The following is a 19,652-nucleotide window of genomic DNA, read 5'->3' as shown; positions in this document are numbered from 1 at the left end:
GTAGGTCAGAAAGACCCCAGCGACAGTGTTTTCCTGACAGGGTGTGGTCTTCGGTAGTGAGTGGAATGACGTGTATGAGTGATGTCACTGTCAAACCAGCAAGATCGCATTTATGCACCGTTGTTCTCAGGACTGTTGGTAACTTGGGCAGACTTTCCCAAATCCCTCTGCCTCCTTGTGTCACAAGGCCCAGCTCGCTCCCATTCACTTCACTGGTGATCACACCCAGGGTTGTATATAATGGGGATGATGGATTCTTTTTCACACCAAGTATAGGCAGGCAAAAGGTGTCTTTCAGCTCAGGGTGTGTGACATGGGCTTGTTTGAAATGTAGACCCATTGGCCTAATGAACCATTCATATTTAGGTGGTTTTCTTGTAAAGCCATCACCAACAAAGCAGACTTTAGCAACCATTCTCTTCCATGCCTTCTTTTTTTCTTTCCCTGTTTGGATAACTTTCAATACTTCTGTTTCTCTTTGGGCACGAACTTTGGGTAGAGGGACCTTCCATTTTCCCGCCTTTTCTTTTTGTTTCTGCTTAATCACGGTGGGAAGTACTTTTGCTCTGGACTGCCCCTCTCTGTCCAGCAGATAGGCTGGGACTGCTCCCTGTGGAGTCTTTCCATCATCCTTCTGCTTGGTGTTTCTCTTTTCATGCATCTTAATCGTTTTTTTCACTTGTATTTTTTGGACATGGCATTGTTTATGGTAGAGCTTTGCCTTCAGGCCAATCATTTTTTGCCTTCTTTGAATGCTCATGGGCCTCCCAACCTTCTTTCTTTCTCTTTTTCTCATGGTAGTCCAAACAATATCCATATCGTTTGTGGTGCAATTCAATATATTCATTTTGCGGCATGATGACAGCCACTGAACAGCCGTCTGCGACCTCCCAAGTCCCAAAAAACTCTTAATTTCTGGGTGTCGCTGGTCCACGAGCCTGCCTCTATAGTTGATTTTTATATTTATAATGAAGTTGAGTGCTTCTAGCTTTGAAACTTAACATTTATGTTGCCGTGATAAATTTTTTACAAATGTTTTAACAGAACTTAAGCATATTGGATTGGAGAATAACTTTAAGTCACTAGACATGTTGTAAATTTTAAGATGAAGTACATTTTTTTTCTAGAATAATTCTTTAGAATTAATGGTCCATGAATTTTCTAAGGTTTAATCAAGTCTTGAACTTTCAGGTTTTGTTAAGGCATAACACATAGGATCCATCATCCTTTAAAGATCTGCTTTCTGTACCAAATTCTAATGTATCTCTCTTTTTTTCTTCTTCTTTTTTTTTTCCTCTTAGCCAGTAGTTCACTACTGGGTTATCTCAAGCAAGCAAGCAAACAAACAAAAAAACCAAGCAGGCGGCAGGCACCTGTGAGCCAATAGAGTTCTTCCTGTAGCCTGCAGCCACAGAGCCGGAGGGGCAGCAGGCAGTGGATGAGAGTTGCCACATAGAGCTTCTAGACGTTCAGCTGAATTTCTACACACTGGATCCTAACAAAGGCAAGGAGTCCCTCACCGTCTTAGCACTGACTCTAGAGTCTGGAGTCTAGGCAGTAAAGCCCGCCACAGCTTTGGCTCCTTACTGCTAGCAGAAAGGCGATCTGTGGCTCCGAGCAGATCTTTGGGGTTTCTTCTCATCCTCCTGGACACCCACAAATGTAGACCCAGAGGGAAAGGCAACTACTTTATGTCAGAGAAGCCTTGACCTCCCCAGGTGACAATTCTGCTTTTCAGGATTCCCCTTCTGTCAAGTACTGAAGACAACTGAGAGCAAAGTTTGGTTCCTGCCAGCTCTTTATTAGGGAGTGTCTGAAAATTACCATTTCGCTGTGTGTGAGGGTGTATGTTAACATGAACACAATCTGAGAATCACATCTGTGCTAACACCAATATCTGTGAAGCAAGTGTCTGTTAATGGAAGCATATCCTACTGCTTGGGAATCACACATCCTCACACAAATGTCTGGTGCAGCTGCTCTTAGCATTCTCATGAGGCAAAGAACACACTGTTAGTGCAATAAATGGATAAAATAATGACCTTATTATGTACTAAATTTGAATATTTAATTTAGAAAAAAAGGAAATATATAATTTAGTGACCACTTCTGTTATAATTTGTACCATAAAGTCAAATATCACTGCAGTTTCTAAAATATTTTGTATAGTTCTCAAATCTAGATTTTAGAAGAACAAAGACTATGCTGATTTGAAGTCTTTTAGAGTACTGGTCAGATTATTATTTAAAGTTTCTTTTAAAAAGGTGATTAATACTATATTTTTAGTGTATTAGTCATTTTCATTAGTCATGAAATAGATTTTTTAAAAAAGATTTATTTATTATACATAAATACACTGTAGCTGTCTTCAGACACACCAGAGGAGGGCATCAGATCCCATTACAGATGGTTGTGAGCCACCATGTGGTTGCTGGGATTTGAACTCAGGACCTTTGGAAGAACAGTCAGTGCTCTTACTCGCTGAGCCATCTCGCCAGCCCATGAAAAAGATTTTAAGCTTTGATATATTAGTTGTAAAAATCAATGTCTAATATGCTTATGAATTCTGTTATTTGTACCTTTCAGAGGGGGCAAACTCCAAAGATAGGTTATGGTCATATTTTAGCTTTTTAGTTCCTCTGAGCCTCCCTCAGAAGGTGGAAGAAGAAAGCTCATTTTGTCATGTCCTGTCTAATTTAACTTACCATAGAAGTGTGTAGACATTAGCGACGCTTCCCAAACTCAAAGCTTTGGCAGGACTGACCTGGCCACCTAGCTCTCAGGCTGCTTCTGAGCGGGCTCAGGGAGGGACCTCAAGGTTAAGTCTAAATTGTAAGTGTTGGCTAGTGATGATACTGGCTTCTGCACCCACCAGGAGTTGGGTGACACTGGGCACACCCTGAGGTCACTACAGTTCTTCAAGTTGAGCAAACTATTGACTAAAGTTGGCCAAAATTCAAGTCTGCTGAAACATGTTCAAAGTTTATTCTTAAATAACTATGCAAAATAGCCCTCTAATACAGAATGCAAAATGAGAGAACTTGCACTTACACTTTTATTTTAAAACATACATTTTTTTATGCCTGTCATCTTTACAATAATACATATTGGGATCTTATAAGATTTTAAATCATTGAAAATTTTACTATAAATATACAAATAAAAACAAATATCTAAAATGTGGCAATATTTATCAAATCTATAAAAATATTTAATTTCCAGTATAAAAACACCAACTAAGCGAGGTAAGGCAAGACTGATTCTGACCATTTACGAAAGAAATGGATTTGTCATGGCTTTTTGTATGTGTGTGTGTGCTGAGGACTAAACCCAGGGTCTGAGGCATACTACTGCTGTGTCTTTAGCTCTATTCTATTTTGTGACAAGGCTTCACTAAGGTGCCCAGGCTGGCCTTGAACTCACCCCATACTCTAAGCTGGTACTAACCTTGAGAACCTGTGCCTCATCCCACGAGTAGCTGGCTTTTTAGACCTGTCCCACAGTAAGCAAGATGAGAATGGTAAAGAGCCTGGCACACATGCCATCGGACACTGCAGCACTGTGAGAAGCTTCCTGGAGACAGCACAGAAAGCGGGGCTGGCTAAACCAGCTTAGGGAAGAGGAAGGCCCAAAAGCAAAGCCAGCTGTGGCAGCATGCCCCTGAGGTCCCAACACTCTGGGGTGGGGGGTGATCAAGAGTTCATGGTCACCCCAAGCTACAGAGATTCACAATGTGGTAAGAGGCTAGGGTGATAGCTCAGTTTGTGAAGCGTCTGCCATGTAAGCATAAGGACCCAAGTTCAACCCCCCAGAACCCACTTTAGAGAACTGGGGGTAGAGATGGAAGCTTGTATTCCTGTCTTAGGAGATAGAGGCAGGGGTATGGGTCACTAGGATGTGGACTGCCAGTCAGACTAGTTAAGAGCACCAGGTCACTGAGACCCTGTCTCAAAAAACCAAAAACCAAAAACAAAAAAACCAAAAACAGTCACGGTGGACAGCGCCTGAGGAATGATACCCAAGGCTGACCTCTGTCCTCCATGTGTACATGCATGTGTGTGTGTGTATGTGTGTGTGTGTGTGTGTGTGCACACATATCCTCACACAAACCCAGAAAAAGGAAAACAAACAAGAGTTCTTATCTAGTTCGTTTCACTGAAGACTGTTCCGACTTTTTATAAACGTCCCTTTAGCCCTTGAAAGTTCTCTGAGGCAGAGAACTGGCTCAGAGCCCTGCTAGGAACAGACAGTGAATGGCCAGAGCTAAGGCTGCTCTGGAGGGAGAAAAAAGAACTGTGGATTTCTTAAACCATGAGATCCTGCCAGCTCTTGTTGCAGAGACCAAGCCACTCCTCATGCCACTGAGTGCTGATGTCGTCATCCTGGATCTCATCCCATAGGAAACAGGTTCTTTAATCAATTTAAACTTGACACGACAATTCAATGTAATTCAATACAACTTCATACAAATGCCAGTTAAATAACACTAAGATGGAAAAAAAAAAGATTTTCTTTAAAAACACTGAGTTAGAATATTCCAGATGTTTAGCTGTTTTATCTTGAAGTATCCTTGCAAACAATTGACAGTTAGCTTTGCCCTTGGGGAAGAAAAACGTTAGGGGAATGAGTTGTTTTAAAGAGAAATGAGTCTCCACTTGATGACTGCCTTGAAGGAGCTTTTCCACCCAAAAGTGATGTCTCTGCTTCTTTTATTTCCATTGCCCTTTTGTACAGTTCAGCAGCCTTTTCAAAATTCCCTTCTTCATAGCTTGGAGGGGAAACAACAGGAGAGAGGCACTGCTGTTAACAAGAAACCCTTGCTTCTACGTAGCCATCCAAGGTGCAGAAAAGCAAGTTGCAACTCATTTGCCATTCCCACTGCACTCTTTTCTTTCTTTCTTTTTAAAAAATTTTTATTAGATATTTTCTTCATTTACATTTCTTTTTTTTCATTTTTTATTAGGTATTTACTTCATTTACATTTCAAATGCTATTCCAAAAGTCCCCCATACCCTCTCCCCACCCCACTCCCCTACCCACCCACTCTCACTTCTTGGCCCTGGTGTTCCCCTGTATTTAAGAAGATACCTAATTAAAAAAAATTAATAAAAAAATGCTAAGTGTTGTTATCACCTGCATTCCGAGATGAACGCACAGGAGTGAGCAAAACTCAACACACACCTAACTCATCAGCTCTGAGGTTAGTAGGTAGCCCTATCACCCCATAGGCAGTAAGTGCTGGTATAGGCTGTCTTCACTACTGTCCACAGTACACGCCTCCAAAAAGTAAGCCTGCTTTCTCTCTGCTTCTGATACTTGAGTATCTAAAGCTACACAAGACCAAAACAACTACCCTCACCCCATGGAAGACTGTTTTCAGGGATAAATATTTCATGCTGTTCTGTGATAAATCAAAGCTATTAAATATTGGGATAGATAAGAAACGTTCTTACCTGAGCACAGCTAAATTTTTCAGTGTTTCTCCAACTCGAGGATGCGTTCGCCCCAAGCTATCTTCATAAATCTTTAATGCTCTTTCATATAGTGGCAGGGCTTCACTGTGCTTTTTCTTATTAAAAAAAAAAAGTAACAGGGCTCACTTAACACATAGTGTTTCTAAAATTATTATTAATGTATTCTATACTGTTCTGACATACTTTGATAAGCACTTTGAAAACCTTAATATCCTTCTAAGAGATATTAAGGAAACATTATTTTATGGACAATCATACTGGAGAAGCAGAATAATAGAAAGTAAAAACTCTTAAGTTTTAGACATGGCTGAGTAACAATTTGACTCTCTTCTATAATAAGCACAAGCCTGCTTATTGCCTTACTATGCCATTAATTCACACTTATCCATATGTATAAAATATATACATTATATATAATATATGAGGTAATATATATATTACATTCAGATCATTCATTTGCAAACCATTGAAATGTAGATGCTTACCATTTGGCTATGAAGGACTGCCAAGTTTACCAAGGCAGTAGCTACACTGGGGTGCTTTGGGCCAAAGGATTTCTGCCGAATTTCAACAGCCAATTCATACAGAGGTACAGCTTTGTCAACTTTTCCCTTCAAAACAAAAGCACAATCTAACAAAATATTCAAGCAATAAATACCATCTGACCTGAACTTTCTCCAGAAATAAAATATATTAAATAAGATTGCAGAAGCATTCTCTACAGCTGGCCACACCTCAAGGCAACAGAAAATCCAATATAGCGTTCACATGAAGCTGTTGGGAACACAAAGGTTCTCTGATAATTTGGAAAGATGGTTTGCCCTTTATTTACTCATCCAGTGTTTCCAGTAAAAGAAAAGTCCAGTTGTATAGATCTGTTGTTGCTCTTAACTCAAGGGACATCCAAATAAATTCACGTCCGACCAACTGCCTCACGTCCCGCCAACTGCCCCATCCCCTCGGGGCTTTCCTTATGATTTCCCTAACTGAGAAGCTGGCCTGAGAGAACAGCATATTCCCTTCTTATGGATGACCTTCTGTGCCGTGACCACCAGCAAGGGAGCCTCCCCACTTCTCAGCACAGAGACAGCCCTGCGGCTGCACTGGTCAAAGAAGGCTGTGGTCAAGGTTTGCTTTGAATAGATAGAAAAATCCAAACTTTACTCCCATGACAAAGAGCTGCTATTTAATTGTAGACAAAGTAAGGGAAGAGTAGAATAAAATGTCAATTTTGTAAAAATAAATATATAAATAAATAAGGCACTTCCTACAGCCCTAGCTACTGGGTGATTTCCTATGTTTTGGTTAACAGCATGTACAGTAAGAGGAACTTGAAAATTACTGAGATATTATATAAAAAAATATCTCATTCATAATGTTGATAATAAAATGGGTTGTATTTGAAAGGAACTCATTAGCAACGTAGATGCTTGATTTGCCGTTGGGATGTATTTTCAGAAAACCAAATTAGTATCTTAATTGAATTAAGTCTGAAACAATATATACCTTCATGTTCTCATTTGTTAGAAACTAAATAATTTATTTGTAAAAGCTCACCTGCAATGACCTCCCATCAGGCAATAAACTAATCGACTGGCAGAAGTCATGGCCTCTCCCGTTCATTGTAAAGCACGCAGACACGGGTGAGGTGTACGTACCGTTTTCTTATACAAGATTGCAAGGTGCTTCACGGTGTAGGCCAGGGAAGGGTGGTCCGGAGCCAGGGCGCGTCTCCGGATGTCCAGGGCACGCTCATACAGCTCCTCTGCTTTCTCGTACTGCTTTTTCTCATTGCAAAGAGCTGCCAGGTTATTCAGGGACTGTGCGCAGTCTGGGTGATCCGGCCCCAGAACCCGCTCCCTCATTTCCAAGGAACGCTTCAGAAACTGCTCTGCTGTCCTGGGAACAAAACCCCAAAAGGCCTCAAGCAATTTATTCTCTAGAGGTCAGAGGAAAGCCCTTAGTGATGGAGAATAGACACACTGGAGTCTTACCCTTCCCCCACCCTTCCCCTTCCTTTGCTTTCCGTGAGGCATCTGCGTGATTGCTCAGCTCTCAACTCCATTCCTCCTAAATGCAAAACCCACAGATAGTTTTGGAAACAGCCTTCTAAGGCCTTTCCAGTGGTCACACTGTGCCGAATGGACAGCAGAGGCATCTGTTCTTTCCCCTTAGGAGTCGCTACCAAATAATTGTTGGTAAAGGAACTTAGGGGAAAACATGAAAAAGGAGTTGCATTTTTCTGAGACCGAAATGCACTTGTTTTTCAGACAGCAGAAGTGTAGACGTGACGTCTTTTCTAAGTAAATCAAAGGGTGAAAGCAGCTGCCGCCCACTAACTCAGCTAGCTCCTGGCGGGTCTGAAGTTGCTTCTGTGGGTCTCGGGTGTAATGTCCGCAATAACTCGCTTTCTGTAACCATTAGGGCTGTGCTAGGGAAGCTGCCAAGTAACGCTTAGCTTTAGAAGCAACGTGGAAAGGAAATGGAAACACAACATTAAGTGTATGAATGTTCATAACCCAAACCAAACAGGAAATTGGCAGAGGTAGTTCTTTTTTTTTCCCCTAACCTTGGACTTAACAGACAGGTAAAACAGCTTCCCACCAAAGACACCCAGTGGATACTTGTTATGAATCTTATTAGGAATGCCACAGTACTCACTCGAGGTTATTTTGAAGGAAGTAGAGGACACCCAGCTCATTGAGGGTGCGGGCGTTCTCAGGCTTGTCCTTGCCCAAGGTGAGCTCTTCCAACTGCAGAGCCCGCCTGCGTAGAAGGGCAAACCCGTACTGCAGTAACACAGAAACACAAACACTGAGCGCCAGCCTCACTCTGGAGGCATTTACTGTTGTCCTGACGAAAGCCTTTCTCGTTAATCTAGATAGCGGTTGTTTTAAGTAACACACTGACTCTAACATTTATGAGGAACACATGTTTATTTCTACATGGAACCACACTCACAAATTCCTTAAGCACTATTTTGTGAAAACGATCACGAGGTTTAGCATGGTTTATGTCGAAGTACTTCAAAAAAAGCCTAGGACCTAGCTTACTGATCTTTGACTCCAGCTGTACACAAACACACCAGATTCTTCTATAGAGAGCAACTTATATTTATTGTTTTATAATCAATCATGCATGTGTGCACACAGGTGCATGTGGAAGCCAGAGGGCAACTTCCGGTGGTGAGGCTCAGCTGCTACCCACCTTGTTTGTACAATGGTGTCATTCACTGGGACCTGGGGGTTACCAATGAGGCTAGGAAAGTCACAGGGATCCCCCAGTTTGTACTTCCTCAGCGCTGGGATTATAAGCATGTCTTCAGTATGGTGGTCTTTTTTTTTTTTAATTAATGTGGGGGCTGGGGACTAATTCAGACCCTCGTGCCTGTGCACCAGGCACTGTACCAACTGACCATCTCAGTCCCACGGACAGAGACTTAGTAAGCCAAACATGCTATATTTAGGTTTTTATCAGCACCTTAGAAACACACCTGCTTAAGGGAAACAGTTCTTCCCCACCCGAATCTCACAGAAGATGTTCTTAAACTTCTGTGTCCTTTCCCAGCTCTTCACAGAGAAGAATCACAGTAGCCTGAAACAGCGCCTCCCAGAGTGCACCTTCAGCTGAGCTTTGGAACTGCTCAACAATACCTCTCTCAAACTGTGACTGTAAATAAAGGGAAGATACCAACCAGAGCCTTTCTAGGAGTCACTTAAGCCTGAAGCGCTCTAGCGCAAGGTCTATGTCTCATGATAGTCAGACCTCATCTTTCCTCAGGTTCAAAGGGCGATGGGAACAGACTCTCCTTACCAGGCTGCCCTTTCGCCTTGTGGCTTGCTGACGAATTATAACTGATTTTTTCCTAAAATGTTCAGCTTGTTCATACCTTTAAAAAATGAGAAAGAGGAGACGGGAGGGGGTAGAAGAAGGAGAGAGAGAGAGAGAGAGGGAAAGAAAGAGAGAGAGAGAAGGAAGATAAATGGTCACGATTCAGAGGTTCAAGGAGCTATAAACACTTACATAATGCACAGTGGTTCTGACTCTTAAATACTACAGGAGGCTAGTGGGTGCTCATGGAGTTCAAAGTCTCTGAGGAAACCCACACAGCCTTCTATAAAGCTCACATTTAATTGCTTTAAACTGATTTAATGCAGTCAGAGTCTCTAGCAGTCTAACTCAATGAACATCCCAACGTTTAGTTTGCAGTGGGCACCTTTTATCTGGACAGACTAGTTTTTGGTTAGCTATAAATGCAAACATCGAGGCAAAATTAGTGTGAATTAGTGTGGAAGTTAAAAAAGAAAAACTTCCAGGAAGTCTTCCTAACGGTAGAGGAAGAGAAAGAATTTCTGAGAGTGGTCGAGATGCCACTCAGTAGGTACAAGAACTTTAAAAAAGTGTGTTGTCTTCCTCATTATGGTATCAGGGATCGCACTCAGGGCCATACACAGCCAGGCAAACTCCCCGGTGCTGAAGTATAGCCTGGCTTTGAAAACCTGTTTATTGTACTGCGGATCAGCCAAGCTCTCCTACAAATGGTGGGTAGTTGGTATTTTAGGCTTTGTGGACTTCATGATCTGTGTCAAAACTAAGAAAACCTTCCGGTGAAGCACAGAGGCAACCATAGACAATATGCAAATAAAACGTATGGCTGGGAGCCAATAAAACCTTCTTGCCAAACTGGACTTGGCCACTAAGAAGAATGGCTCATGGTCCCTGTAGTTGCAACTGTGCTCAGCATTATAGTGATGAAGCCTGGTGGAAGAGCTCCAACTATATCACCTCAAGGCTCATGTGCCGTCCTTCATGCATCTTTCTTTGTGTATGTACCCCTGAAGACCAGGAAATACCATCTGACCATGATACGGAGGATAAGGAAAATAAACAGATGCAAAGCAAAGCCTACCACTTCCATACATTGGAAACACCCATTCGCTTTGTGAGGTCCGAGGGTGAAGTCATCTAAGACTTACTTATTTTGTTTGTGGTACAGAGTCGCCAGCGCCTCCAGTTCACGAGCAGCATGCGGATGGTCTGCACCATAAGCGTTTTCTGAGATCTCCAAGGCCTGTTTATACAGCTGCTCCGCATCCCCGAACTTCTTCCACTGCACGTACACACCGGCCAGTTGGTGGAGGGACTGGGCTACTCTCGGGTGATCGGGATCTAAGGCTGTCTCCCGAATTTCTAGGGACCTCTGCAAAGGCACCACGGCCTGGGAACAAAGGCGCGAGAGGGGCTGATCAAACGCAGCAATTCAACACCACAGATCTCAGAGCCCACAAAAGAAAAAAACCTCCCGTCCTGGGAGGAGAGAAGTGTAAATGTGAGTCATCCTGCCTTTGGGTCCATTGAGGTTACCTGACTGAGAAGTCCCAGGTCCTTCAGAAACCGGCCGAGGGTTTCATACAGGTCGGCTAGGCACAGCATGTTCTCCTCGCCTTCGCTGTTCTCATACTGCTTCAGGGACTCAAAGTACTCGGTCGCCATGGCACCTTTGTCTTTGCCTACAAACTGCCAGTAACTCAGCAACTCGGCGAAGTGTCCTCTGTTCCAACAGACAAGGCTAACTTGATGGAAAGCACACTTTAAAACCCACAGCAAATGAAAACGTCAGAATTCTTTCCTACGGAGCTGTAGGCAGTTTATGCAGAGGCAAGTATTGCACGGGGACCGTGAGGCTAGGCTTACACTGCCGTCCATCCCACCGCTCCTGGCTGCAGTGTCTGGCAGCAGGCTGTCTGACCTCTCACCTCTCACCACTGTCTATCCAGAAGGGGTTACCAGCGCCACCTGCTGTCCGAGTGTATAGCACTCGGGAAGGCCTTTGCCATGCCCGCAGCCGTGGCTAAGATCTTGCTTCTTCCCTGATGCCTATTCACTGGAATCCCGGGTAGACATTTCATGCTAAAGTTAGCTCAGCTTGCCTCCAAATCATTTTTAAATGATGGGAATTAAGCAGCAGAGACTAGCGAAACGAGTCATCTCTCATAGCATAGCCACCTCGTGATTGCCCCGAGGAACTGGAGGGAACCGGAACAGGGTTCGTTTGCAGGGTATATTTGCAGGAGGGTGAGAGAGATGCCATGCCAAAGGCCAAATGTGAATCCACAGGGCCCACAGGCAGCTTGCAGGGAGCTCAGCCGCTCCAACAATGAAATTTGTGAGCGTCTGCTCAGCAGGGGCAAATCAAATTCTACATTGATTTCTAAATTTCTAAGTGAGGCAGAAAACAAACAAAAAATCCTTCCTGCGGCTTAGTAGGTGAGAAGCCAGGCTAATAAAAGGGCAGTTACGCCATTAACAAATTCAAATGTATCCAAAGAGGCAACAGAAGTAACATTGTAGAGCAATGTTTACATTAACCCAGTCAGATTCCACTGGGAGCCCAGAATCTGGTTAAAAGTGACACTTGGGAGAGATCTGGTGGCTCTGAGAAGCTGAGGTTAGGAATACTTTCTCTGCACCATTTAAAATCTGCTTAAATGTAAGAGTAAGGCATGATACTGCCCTGGGATCACTCCAGCTGATGTTTGAAAAGCAGCAATATACTTTCTCCCTAACAAAGAAGATCTCATGACAATTTATAAACTGTCACAGAATCCCTCACGCTTATTGTTTGTATTTCTGGTGCTACTGAGACCACTCAGATTTTAAATTTTAAAGCAATTCCACTTGCCAGTGTTGTTACATAAAACAACTAGCTGGTTAAACCCGTCCCTCCCGGGAGCGATGCTCTAGAAGACGCTTCGGACCTTTTGTAAAGGTTCTGAGACACGAAGAGATTGAGGAGGCAGCTGTGCAGCTTCTGTTTGCTCCCCTGCTGCTGGAAGAGCCATGGGAGCTCATCTGCGCTTCTCCAGGTCACTCTGTCCTGACTGGAAAGGAAGGAGACAGACCACACAGTGAGACCTTTGGCAGCAGAGGCCTCCCTCCGGTGGCTTCAGGAGACCACAGGAGGGAGAGAAACACATTTAACCACGATTTCTGATTCTAGTATAATCCATAGCCAAGAAAGCTAGGCCAATACGAGGAACAGTTACCATCCTCACTGAGACAAGTCCCTGATCTTCTAGACCAGACCCTTCCCTAGGCTGATATGAGGAAGGAGATAGAACATTGAAACATTGAAAGGCTTAAGAGAGTGAAAGTCATTAAACATTAAAGGTGTTTTCTTAAAGGAAGGACAAAGAAAAAAACACAAACAAACAAAAACACAAAACAAAAACCATCCCCCCAAACATAAACAAGGCTCCCAAAACCAAAAACAATCTTCAAAGGACCTGAATAGACATACACAGAGATGTGTGTGTGTCAAAGAGACAGAGAGAGAGGAAAGAGAGAGAGATAATAAACTGACCTGGTATTAATGTCATCTAAAGTTTCTCCTTTATCATAATAACAAAATATTTCCGTAAAATGGTATTTTGTTCTTGATATTAATATGGGATAAGAAAAGGATAAATTCCTTCAGGTAATAATTGAAGTTTTACTTTTTTTTTTTTTTTTTCAGTACATGGGATTGAATCCACAGTTTGGCATATGCTATGTAGGCACTGGGCTACTTTCCCTGCCTCTGTCTGTCTGTTTGTCTATCTAATATTGAAATAGGGATCTCTTTAAGCTTTGTAGGTTAGCCTTGAACTCACTCAGAAGCCCAGACAGACTTTAAACTTGCAATCCTCCTGCCTCAGTCTGCCTAGTATCACACACAGGCCTGTGCCACCTGACCTGGCTGAAGTTTACACTTCACCTTACAAGCAAAGGAAGAGAAACAGGAACACAAAGGCAGGCTGTGTAGCAGAAGAACAGGGCAGACATTGCTGATACCTGAGCTGTGAGGTAAAATAGTTAATGAGCTTTTGCCTATATGAAGACACGAGGGCAGGGTCCTCCAGGTACTGCAGCCTCACTGTTTCCCAGGCCTGGGAAGAGAAGAACACTGATTCTACTAAGTCATTATACATCTGACAGTGGAGCTGTAAAAAGCAATGTATAATTCTTTCATTTCTACAGTTACATAGTAGGAATAGCCCCATAATATTTTAAAATTTAGAATAAGCTGATGTGATAAGCTTAGTTTAAGAACTCAAAGCACGATTTAATTTAAAAAATTCAGAAATAAAAGTTTAAAGTGCATTGAAAAGGTAACTCAAAAGAGCAAATTAAATCTGAGTCATATGTGACAGAGGGGCACGGCTGTGAAGGGCCGAGCGCTCTACAGTGACAAGCATTCTATGGTGACAGGGAGGATGCTTGGGTGAGGGAATTCACACACAACTTGGTCATGGTGCTACCCGAGACAAGGATTCTACTAGCCAGTCCTTTCTGAAGATTTACACGGCTGAGGCACGAGGCAAGTCTGACACCTTCAAGGGCTGTCCCCAGTCTCTTCATTGCCCTGGGACAGTCTGCACAACTTAGAATTCACCCAGCACTGGGCAGACCGCTCCTGGGCCAGGGAGAGTGGCCATAAAAAAGGCTGACTCTCATCTTGTTTGCATTCCTAGGAGAAAACTCCCCTTTTGATTTTGCTTCATGTGTTTTGTGAATGGAATTAAAAAAAAAACATTACGTATGTAACATGTAACAGGGCAGATAAGTTCTTAATTTTTTTTTTCTTTTGAGTTTCTGAGACTTGCCTCTTGCTATATAGCCTAGGCTGGCCTCAGATTTACTAAGCTCCTGCCTCGGTCTCCCAGGATTATAGGCATGTGCCACCACACCGTGCTTCTCTTAATAACTGTTGTGGGTTTTGAGACATACTCTCATACAGCCCAGGCTAGACTACATAGCAGAGGCTAGTCTTGAACTCCTGATCCTCCTGCCTCTACCTCCCAGGTACTGGGATAATGGTAGGCCTGTGTCACTGAGACTGGCTCCTTTTATTAAAATTGAATCACACATTATTGTTAACTATAGAGACAATACGTTATGGCAGATCCTTAGAACTAGAGCATCTTGGGTAATAGCTGCCACACGAAGGCACTACACATGCTTAGTGTTGGACAGGTCTCACATGCAATTTAAAGTCATTCCAGATAAATTGTAATGGCAAGTTTTAGGTTTTGAGGTTAACAACTGAAATGTTTAACATAACACAGTATATAATATAGCATGGAATGCTACAGTGATATTTATAAGTAAAAAAAATACTTTTTATTTAAAGGATACTTGAAATAACACTTACCTGTAGATGCTGAAACCTGAGTAGGCCACAGCTGTAAGTCAGCAGGTGCATTTTGTGTAAACTGTGAATGATGGAGATTAGAGAGAGCCAGGACATCTCTGGATACAGCTCCATCAGCTCTGACTCACTCACGCCATTGTGACTAACGTTGATGAGGCAGAGGATCTAGACAGAGAACAGAGCACAGGGACCTCAGGCTACCCCAGAAACCATGGCCAAGAATTTCTAACACTTATTAAGGTTTTACCTAGACTCTGTCTCAAGAAAAGAAGTACAGAAGCAACCCAGGAAGACATCCGGATACGAACTTCTGACTTTCATACATGTACACACACTAGCAAGTACATCCATCCCCTTACACACACATCTGTCTATCACATGCACGGCAAAGCGCATGAACACACACACACACATACACACACACACACACACACACCCCTACCTTAGCCAAAACACAACGAAAAAAGACAACTTTGCTCAACAAAACGTCAAAGCTTTTCTTTTGTCTTAAAGTTCTAAGACAATTTATCAATGGGAAAGAAGAAAAAAAGAAAAAAGAAAAAGGAAAGGAAAGGAAAGCCAACCTGACTAGAAGAACATAGAAACAGACCTACAGTCATGTTTACATGTGAGCTTGATGTCTGTCGGGTAACATTCCAAATCAGAAGAGAATATATATCATTTAATAATAATAAAAAAGGCAATCAGATAGCTGCATACCAAAAGGCTAAAAAGTAGACACTTTTTCCTCATGTTCTAAAATAAATCCACATGAATTAAAGACTTGCACAAAGTTATAAAAGGGCTTGAGGGAAACTACACAAACATGCACCACATGGGACCAGTAAAGCAGCAGAGAATTCTAAAGACGCAGCAGGCCAGTACTGTTGGTAAATTTGATTTTTACTAAAATAAAATTTATTTAAAGGAATACTACCATAGATGACCAGGCACAAAGGAAAAAAGATATCTGATTAGTATTCAATATGATATGAATATTTAACGACTTCAGACCAATAAGAAAAAGGAAACATGGGAGTGGGGAGATGGCTCAGTGGTTAAAAACACTTGCTGCTCTTCCAGAGGACCAGGTTCAGTTCCCAGCACCCACACCATCAGGCTCACAAACACATGTAACGCCAGCTCTAGGGCATTCAGAGCCTTCTTGTAGCCTCCGGGGGACCTGAATCACATGCACATATGCACCCCAACAGACACACGTGCGTACACAGAGTTAGACAAAACAAAACAAACCTAAACTAAACTTAACTAAAAAGGTGAATCCTAAAAGAAAACATGTGCAAGACCAAGGAGGAGAAAGAGAAGAAGGAGGAGGAGGAGGAGGAGGAGGAGGAGGAAAGGAGAAGGAGAAGGGAAGAAGAAGAAGAAGAAGAAGAAGAAGAAGAAGAAGAAGAAGAAGAAGAAGAAGATGATGATGATGAAGAGGAGGAGGAGGAGGAGGAGGAGAAGAAAGGAAGGAAGGAAGGAAGGAAGGAAGGAAGGAAGGAAGGAAGGAAGAAGAAGACAATTCAATCTAAAAAGGAGTAAGCATCAAGCCCAGCGAGGCGAGCTAACATCCCAGCACCACTTAGAAGTGCGGCCCAGGAGGGTTGCTGTAAGTTTTAGATCAGCCTGAGCTCCAGGACAGCCAGGGCTGTAGAGCAAGACCCTGTCTTATAAAACACAAGATAAGACAATGAATAACCATGAGAATAACCATCGCCAGGAAGACTTGTTGGAAGCCCCGGCTCCAGCCTCCTCCATATGCTTAGAGCACATTTAAACTTTCATTCCCAGGACTGCGCACAGGCCCCCAGGGGTCCTCCTGTGGCTTCACAGCACTTTACCTGTGTCATCCACTCTTTATCCCTGTCACTTGGCATGGACTCCCGGACGTGGTGGAGGACGAGTTTGTACAGTGACACTGTGTCCTGACACTGCAGGCACTGACGGAGGGTTTCAGCTACGTTGCCCCCTCTCCCGGCACTGTGGGAATTGAGAACAGGCTGAATGTCATGCAGACTGCCAATAGCTGTGAGGAATCTGGAGCACACAAAACAATGACCTCTATTTTTGTGCTACAACTCATAATGGGAATTCAATAAAAATACAGAAAGATGATCGTTTTCTAGGGCTGCTGGAGTAATTTGCTTTATTTTATTATATCATTTAATTCATTTCAGTAAACATGTGCTGACAGTTAATGTATGTCAAGCAATTTGTGTTCACCGTGAACTATAAAAACAAGTTAGGGTCAGCTCTTACCCTCCAGCATGCCGCCTTCTGCAGGATACAGGGAGCAGGATACAAGAAGCACTGTTAGCCATGCATACTGAAATTGTATGGAGCCAGGATTTTGAGAACACCAGGGTAAGCTGAAGAAATTTAGCGAGCCAGGGCTGGTAGTTCAAACGTGTAACCCTAGCTGCTGGGGTGGGGGGTGGGGTCAAGGAAGGACTATTACAAGGTTAAGACTTGCCGGGGGTACAGAGTAAGCTTAAGCTCAGCTTCACAACTTTAGTGAGAAGCTCACCTCAGAGGCATGGCATTCACCTAACATGCATAGTGCTACAGGCTCAGGCCTATGTACTGCGAAATAAATAAACTGAGTAAATACACGTGACATACATGCACGTTCACAGACAGACAAGAACTGGGGACGCAGTCTGGCAGCAGGGTCCTCACCCTTGCCCAGCCCTGGGTCCAGTCTTTAGCAAAAAACCAAACCAAACCAAACCAAGCATACAATATAACAGCTCCACTGCACAAAAGTTTCTTTTTTAAATATAGAAATGGTCCACAGTCAAGTCCCTCTTGATAAGATTCTTGTAGAAACTTGATATCAAAAAAACCAAATAGCCCAATAAAAAAATGGGGTACAGTTCTAAACAGAGAAGTCTCAGTAGAGGAAATTCAAATGGCTGAGAAACACTTAAAGAGATGTTCAATGTCCGTAGACATCGGGGAGATACAAATCAAAACTACCTTGCATCCATCCTAAACCCATTAGAATGACTAAAATAAAAAACACAAGTGACAGCCAATGCTGGTAAGGATGTGGAGCAAGGGGAACAGTCCTCCATTGCTGGTGGGGGTGAGAACTTGTACAGCCACTACAGAAATCAGTGTGAGGATTCCTCAAAAAGATGAGAATCAATCCAGCTATGTCACTCTTGGGCATATTCCCAAAGGACACTCCATCCTACCACAAGGACACTTGCTCAACAATGTCCACTGCTGCTCTACTCATAACAGCCAGAAACTGGAAACACCTAAATGTCCCTCAACAGAAGATGGATTTCTTTAAAAACTGTGGTACATTTACACAATGGAGTATTACTCAGCTCTTTAAAAAAATCACATCATGAAATTTTCAGGCAAATGGATGGAACTAGGAAAAAAAGGTCCTGAGTGAGGTAACCCAGAAAGATAAATATGGTATGCATGCACTTATATCTGGGTATTAGCCATTAAATAAATGATAGCCAAGCTACAATCTATAGACGCAGAGAGGTTAGACATAGAAGAAGGGACTAGGGAGGGCACATGGATCTCCCTGGGAGAGAAAAATAGATTTTATGGGTGGGCTAGAGCCTGAGGGTGGGGGTGGGAGATGGAGGAAAATGGGATGATCAAGTGGGGGGGGGAATTGAGGGAGGGAATGAGGGGAGAGACAGAAATGGCAAGCATCTGAGTGGTGGTATGGAACCTAGCACAGTGGACACTTCTCATACATATGAAGGTGATTCCAATAAAGTCTCCCAATAATGAGGGAGGAAGAACCCCCACTCGCCAAACAAGGCCTCCAGTGCTAGGATTCATCCAATTGAGCTGCTGGCCAAAAGAATTCCACAAAAATCCCCAAACAACCCAGGTTTTTGCCAAGACAATAGGTTGTTCTCCACTAACTGACAGCAAGGCTCCATTTGCTAAAGACAACACTCACGTAACTCATTGAACCCGGAGAGGTCGAGCTGGTGCCTTCAACCCCATGCCGTAGTGCCTATGGTACGGAAAGGTACTCTGCCAGCTACCAAAAGAGAAAAGTAAACAACACTCCAACCACAAAACCTTTGATTGCCAATCTGTCCTGCCTGAAAAAAATATGCCAAGGCAATAGCGGCATGAACCTCGAGGGAGTAACCAACCAACGTCTGCTTTGACTTAAGGCTCACACCATGAGATGAAAGCCAGACCTGACACTGCTTGGGTGATCAAGAACCAGTCGAGATAGTCCAGAGACCTAGGGTAAAACCAAATACTACTGGTCTAAAAAAAAAAAGAAAGGAACAATAAAATAACTCCTAATGATATTTTGCTATCCTCAGAGATTGGCGCTTTACTCAGTCGTCATCAGAGAGGTTTCCTCCTGAAGCAGACGGGAACAAACACGGAGACCCACAGCCAAACATTACACAGAAAGAGACCTTGGGCTGCACAGCTCTAAACTAGGTGTCTCCATCAAATCCCTCCCCTCAGAGCTCAGGGAACCCTGTGAAAGAAAAGGTAGGAGTGGGGGAGACAGAAGGGACTGGGGACACTAGGAGAACAAGACTCCCTAAAACAACTAAGCAGCGGTCACATGAACTCACAGAGCAGAAGTAACAGCAGATGTCTCAGTCTGCATCAGGTCCTCGGCATATACTATAGCTTTCAGTTTAGAACTTTTATGGGACTCCTGAATATGTGGACCAGTGGGTCTCTGATTCTTCTGCCTTCTCTTTGAGGTCTTTTATTTCTCTGTTGGCTTGGCTTGCCCAACTTTGATGGTATGATGGTTTTTTATTTTACCATATTATATCTTACATTGCTGCATTTTGTTTTTGTCTCCTAGAAGGCTGTTTTTTTTTTGTTTGTTTGTTTGGTTTTTTTGTTTTGTTTTGTTTTTTTGAGACAGGGTTTCTCTGTATAGCCCTGGCTATCCTGGAGCTCACTTTGTAGACCAGGCTGGCCTCGAACTCAGAAATCCACCTGCCTCTGCCTCC

At 43.0% G+C, this 19,652-nt stretch overlaps 1 protein-coding gene and 1 pseudogene across 1 annotated transcript in view; both read right to left on the bottom strand.

The window, feature by feature from the left end:
* Positions 1–90: 90 nt before the first annotated feature.
* LOC110301352 lies at positions 91–857 on the bottom strand (annotated as a pseudogene).
* A 2,114-nt stretch (positions 858–2,971) lies between these two features.
* Positions 2,972–19,652, bottom strand: part of Nphp3 (nephrocystin 3) — a 42,815-nt gene continuing 26,134 nt past the window's right edge. The window contains exons 17-28 of the mRNA XM_021171801.2: positions 16,515–16,653; positions 14,668–14,832; positions 13,308–13,402; positions 12,233–12,355; positions 10,839–11,025; positions 10,451–10,692; positions 9,288–9,363; positions 8,136–8,263; positions 7,133–7,373; positions 5,960–6,085; positions 5,454–5,569; positions 2,972–4,768 (exon numbers count right to left, since the gene is read on the bottom strand). Coding sequence (XP_021027460.1) covers positions 4,588–4,768; positions 5,454–5,569; positions 5,960–6,085; positions 7,133–7,373; positions 8,136–8,263; positions 9,288–9,363; positions 10,451–10,692; positions 10,839–11,025; positions 12,233–12,355; positions 13,308–13,402; positions 14,668–14,832; positions 16,515–16,653 — 1,819 coding nt within the window. The 3' untranslated portion in view covers positions 2,972–4,587. The remainder of the gene's footprint in view (positions 4,769–5,453; positions 5,570–5,959; positions 6,086–7,132; positions 7,374–8,135; positions 8,264–9,287; positions 9,364–10,450; positions 10,693–10,838; positions 11,026–12,232; positions 12,356–13,307; positions 13,403–14,667; positions 14,833–16,514; positions 16,654–19,652) is intronic.

This window comes from Mus caroli, chromosome 9 (assembly GCF_900094665.2).
Source record: "Mus caroli chromosome 9, CAROLI_EIJ_v1.1, whole genome shotgun sequence".
In the NCBI taxonomy this organism is placed as follows: domain Eukaryota; kingdom Metazoa; phylum Chordata; class Mammalia; order Rodentia; family Muridae; genus Mus; species Mus caroli.
The sequence above is the reverse complement of the archived record's forward strand: the minus strand, read 5'-3'. Positions and strand labels throughout refer to the sequence as shown.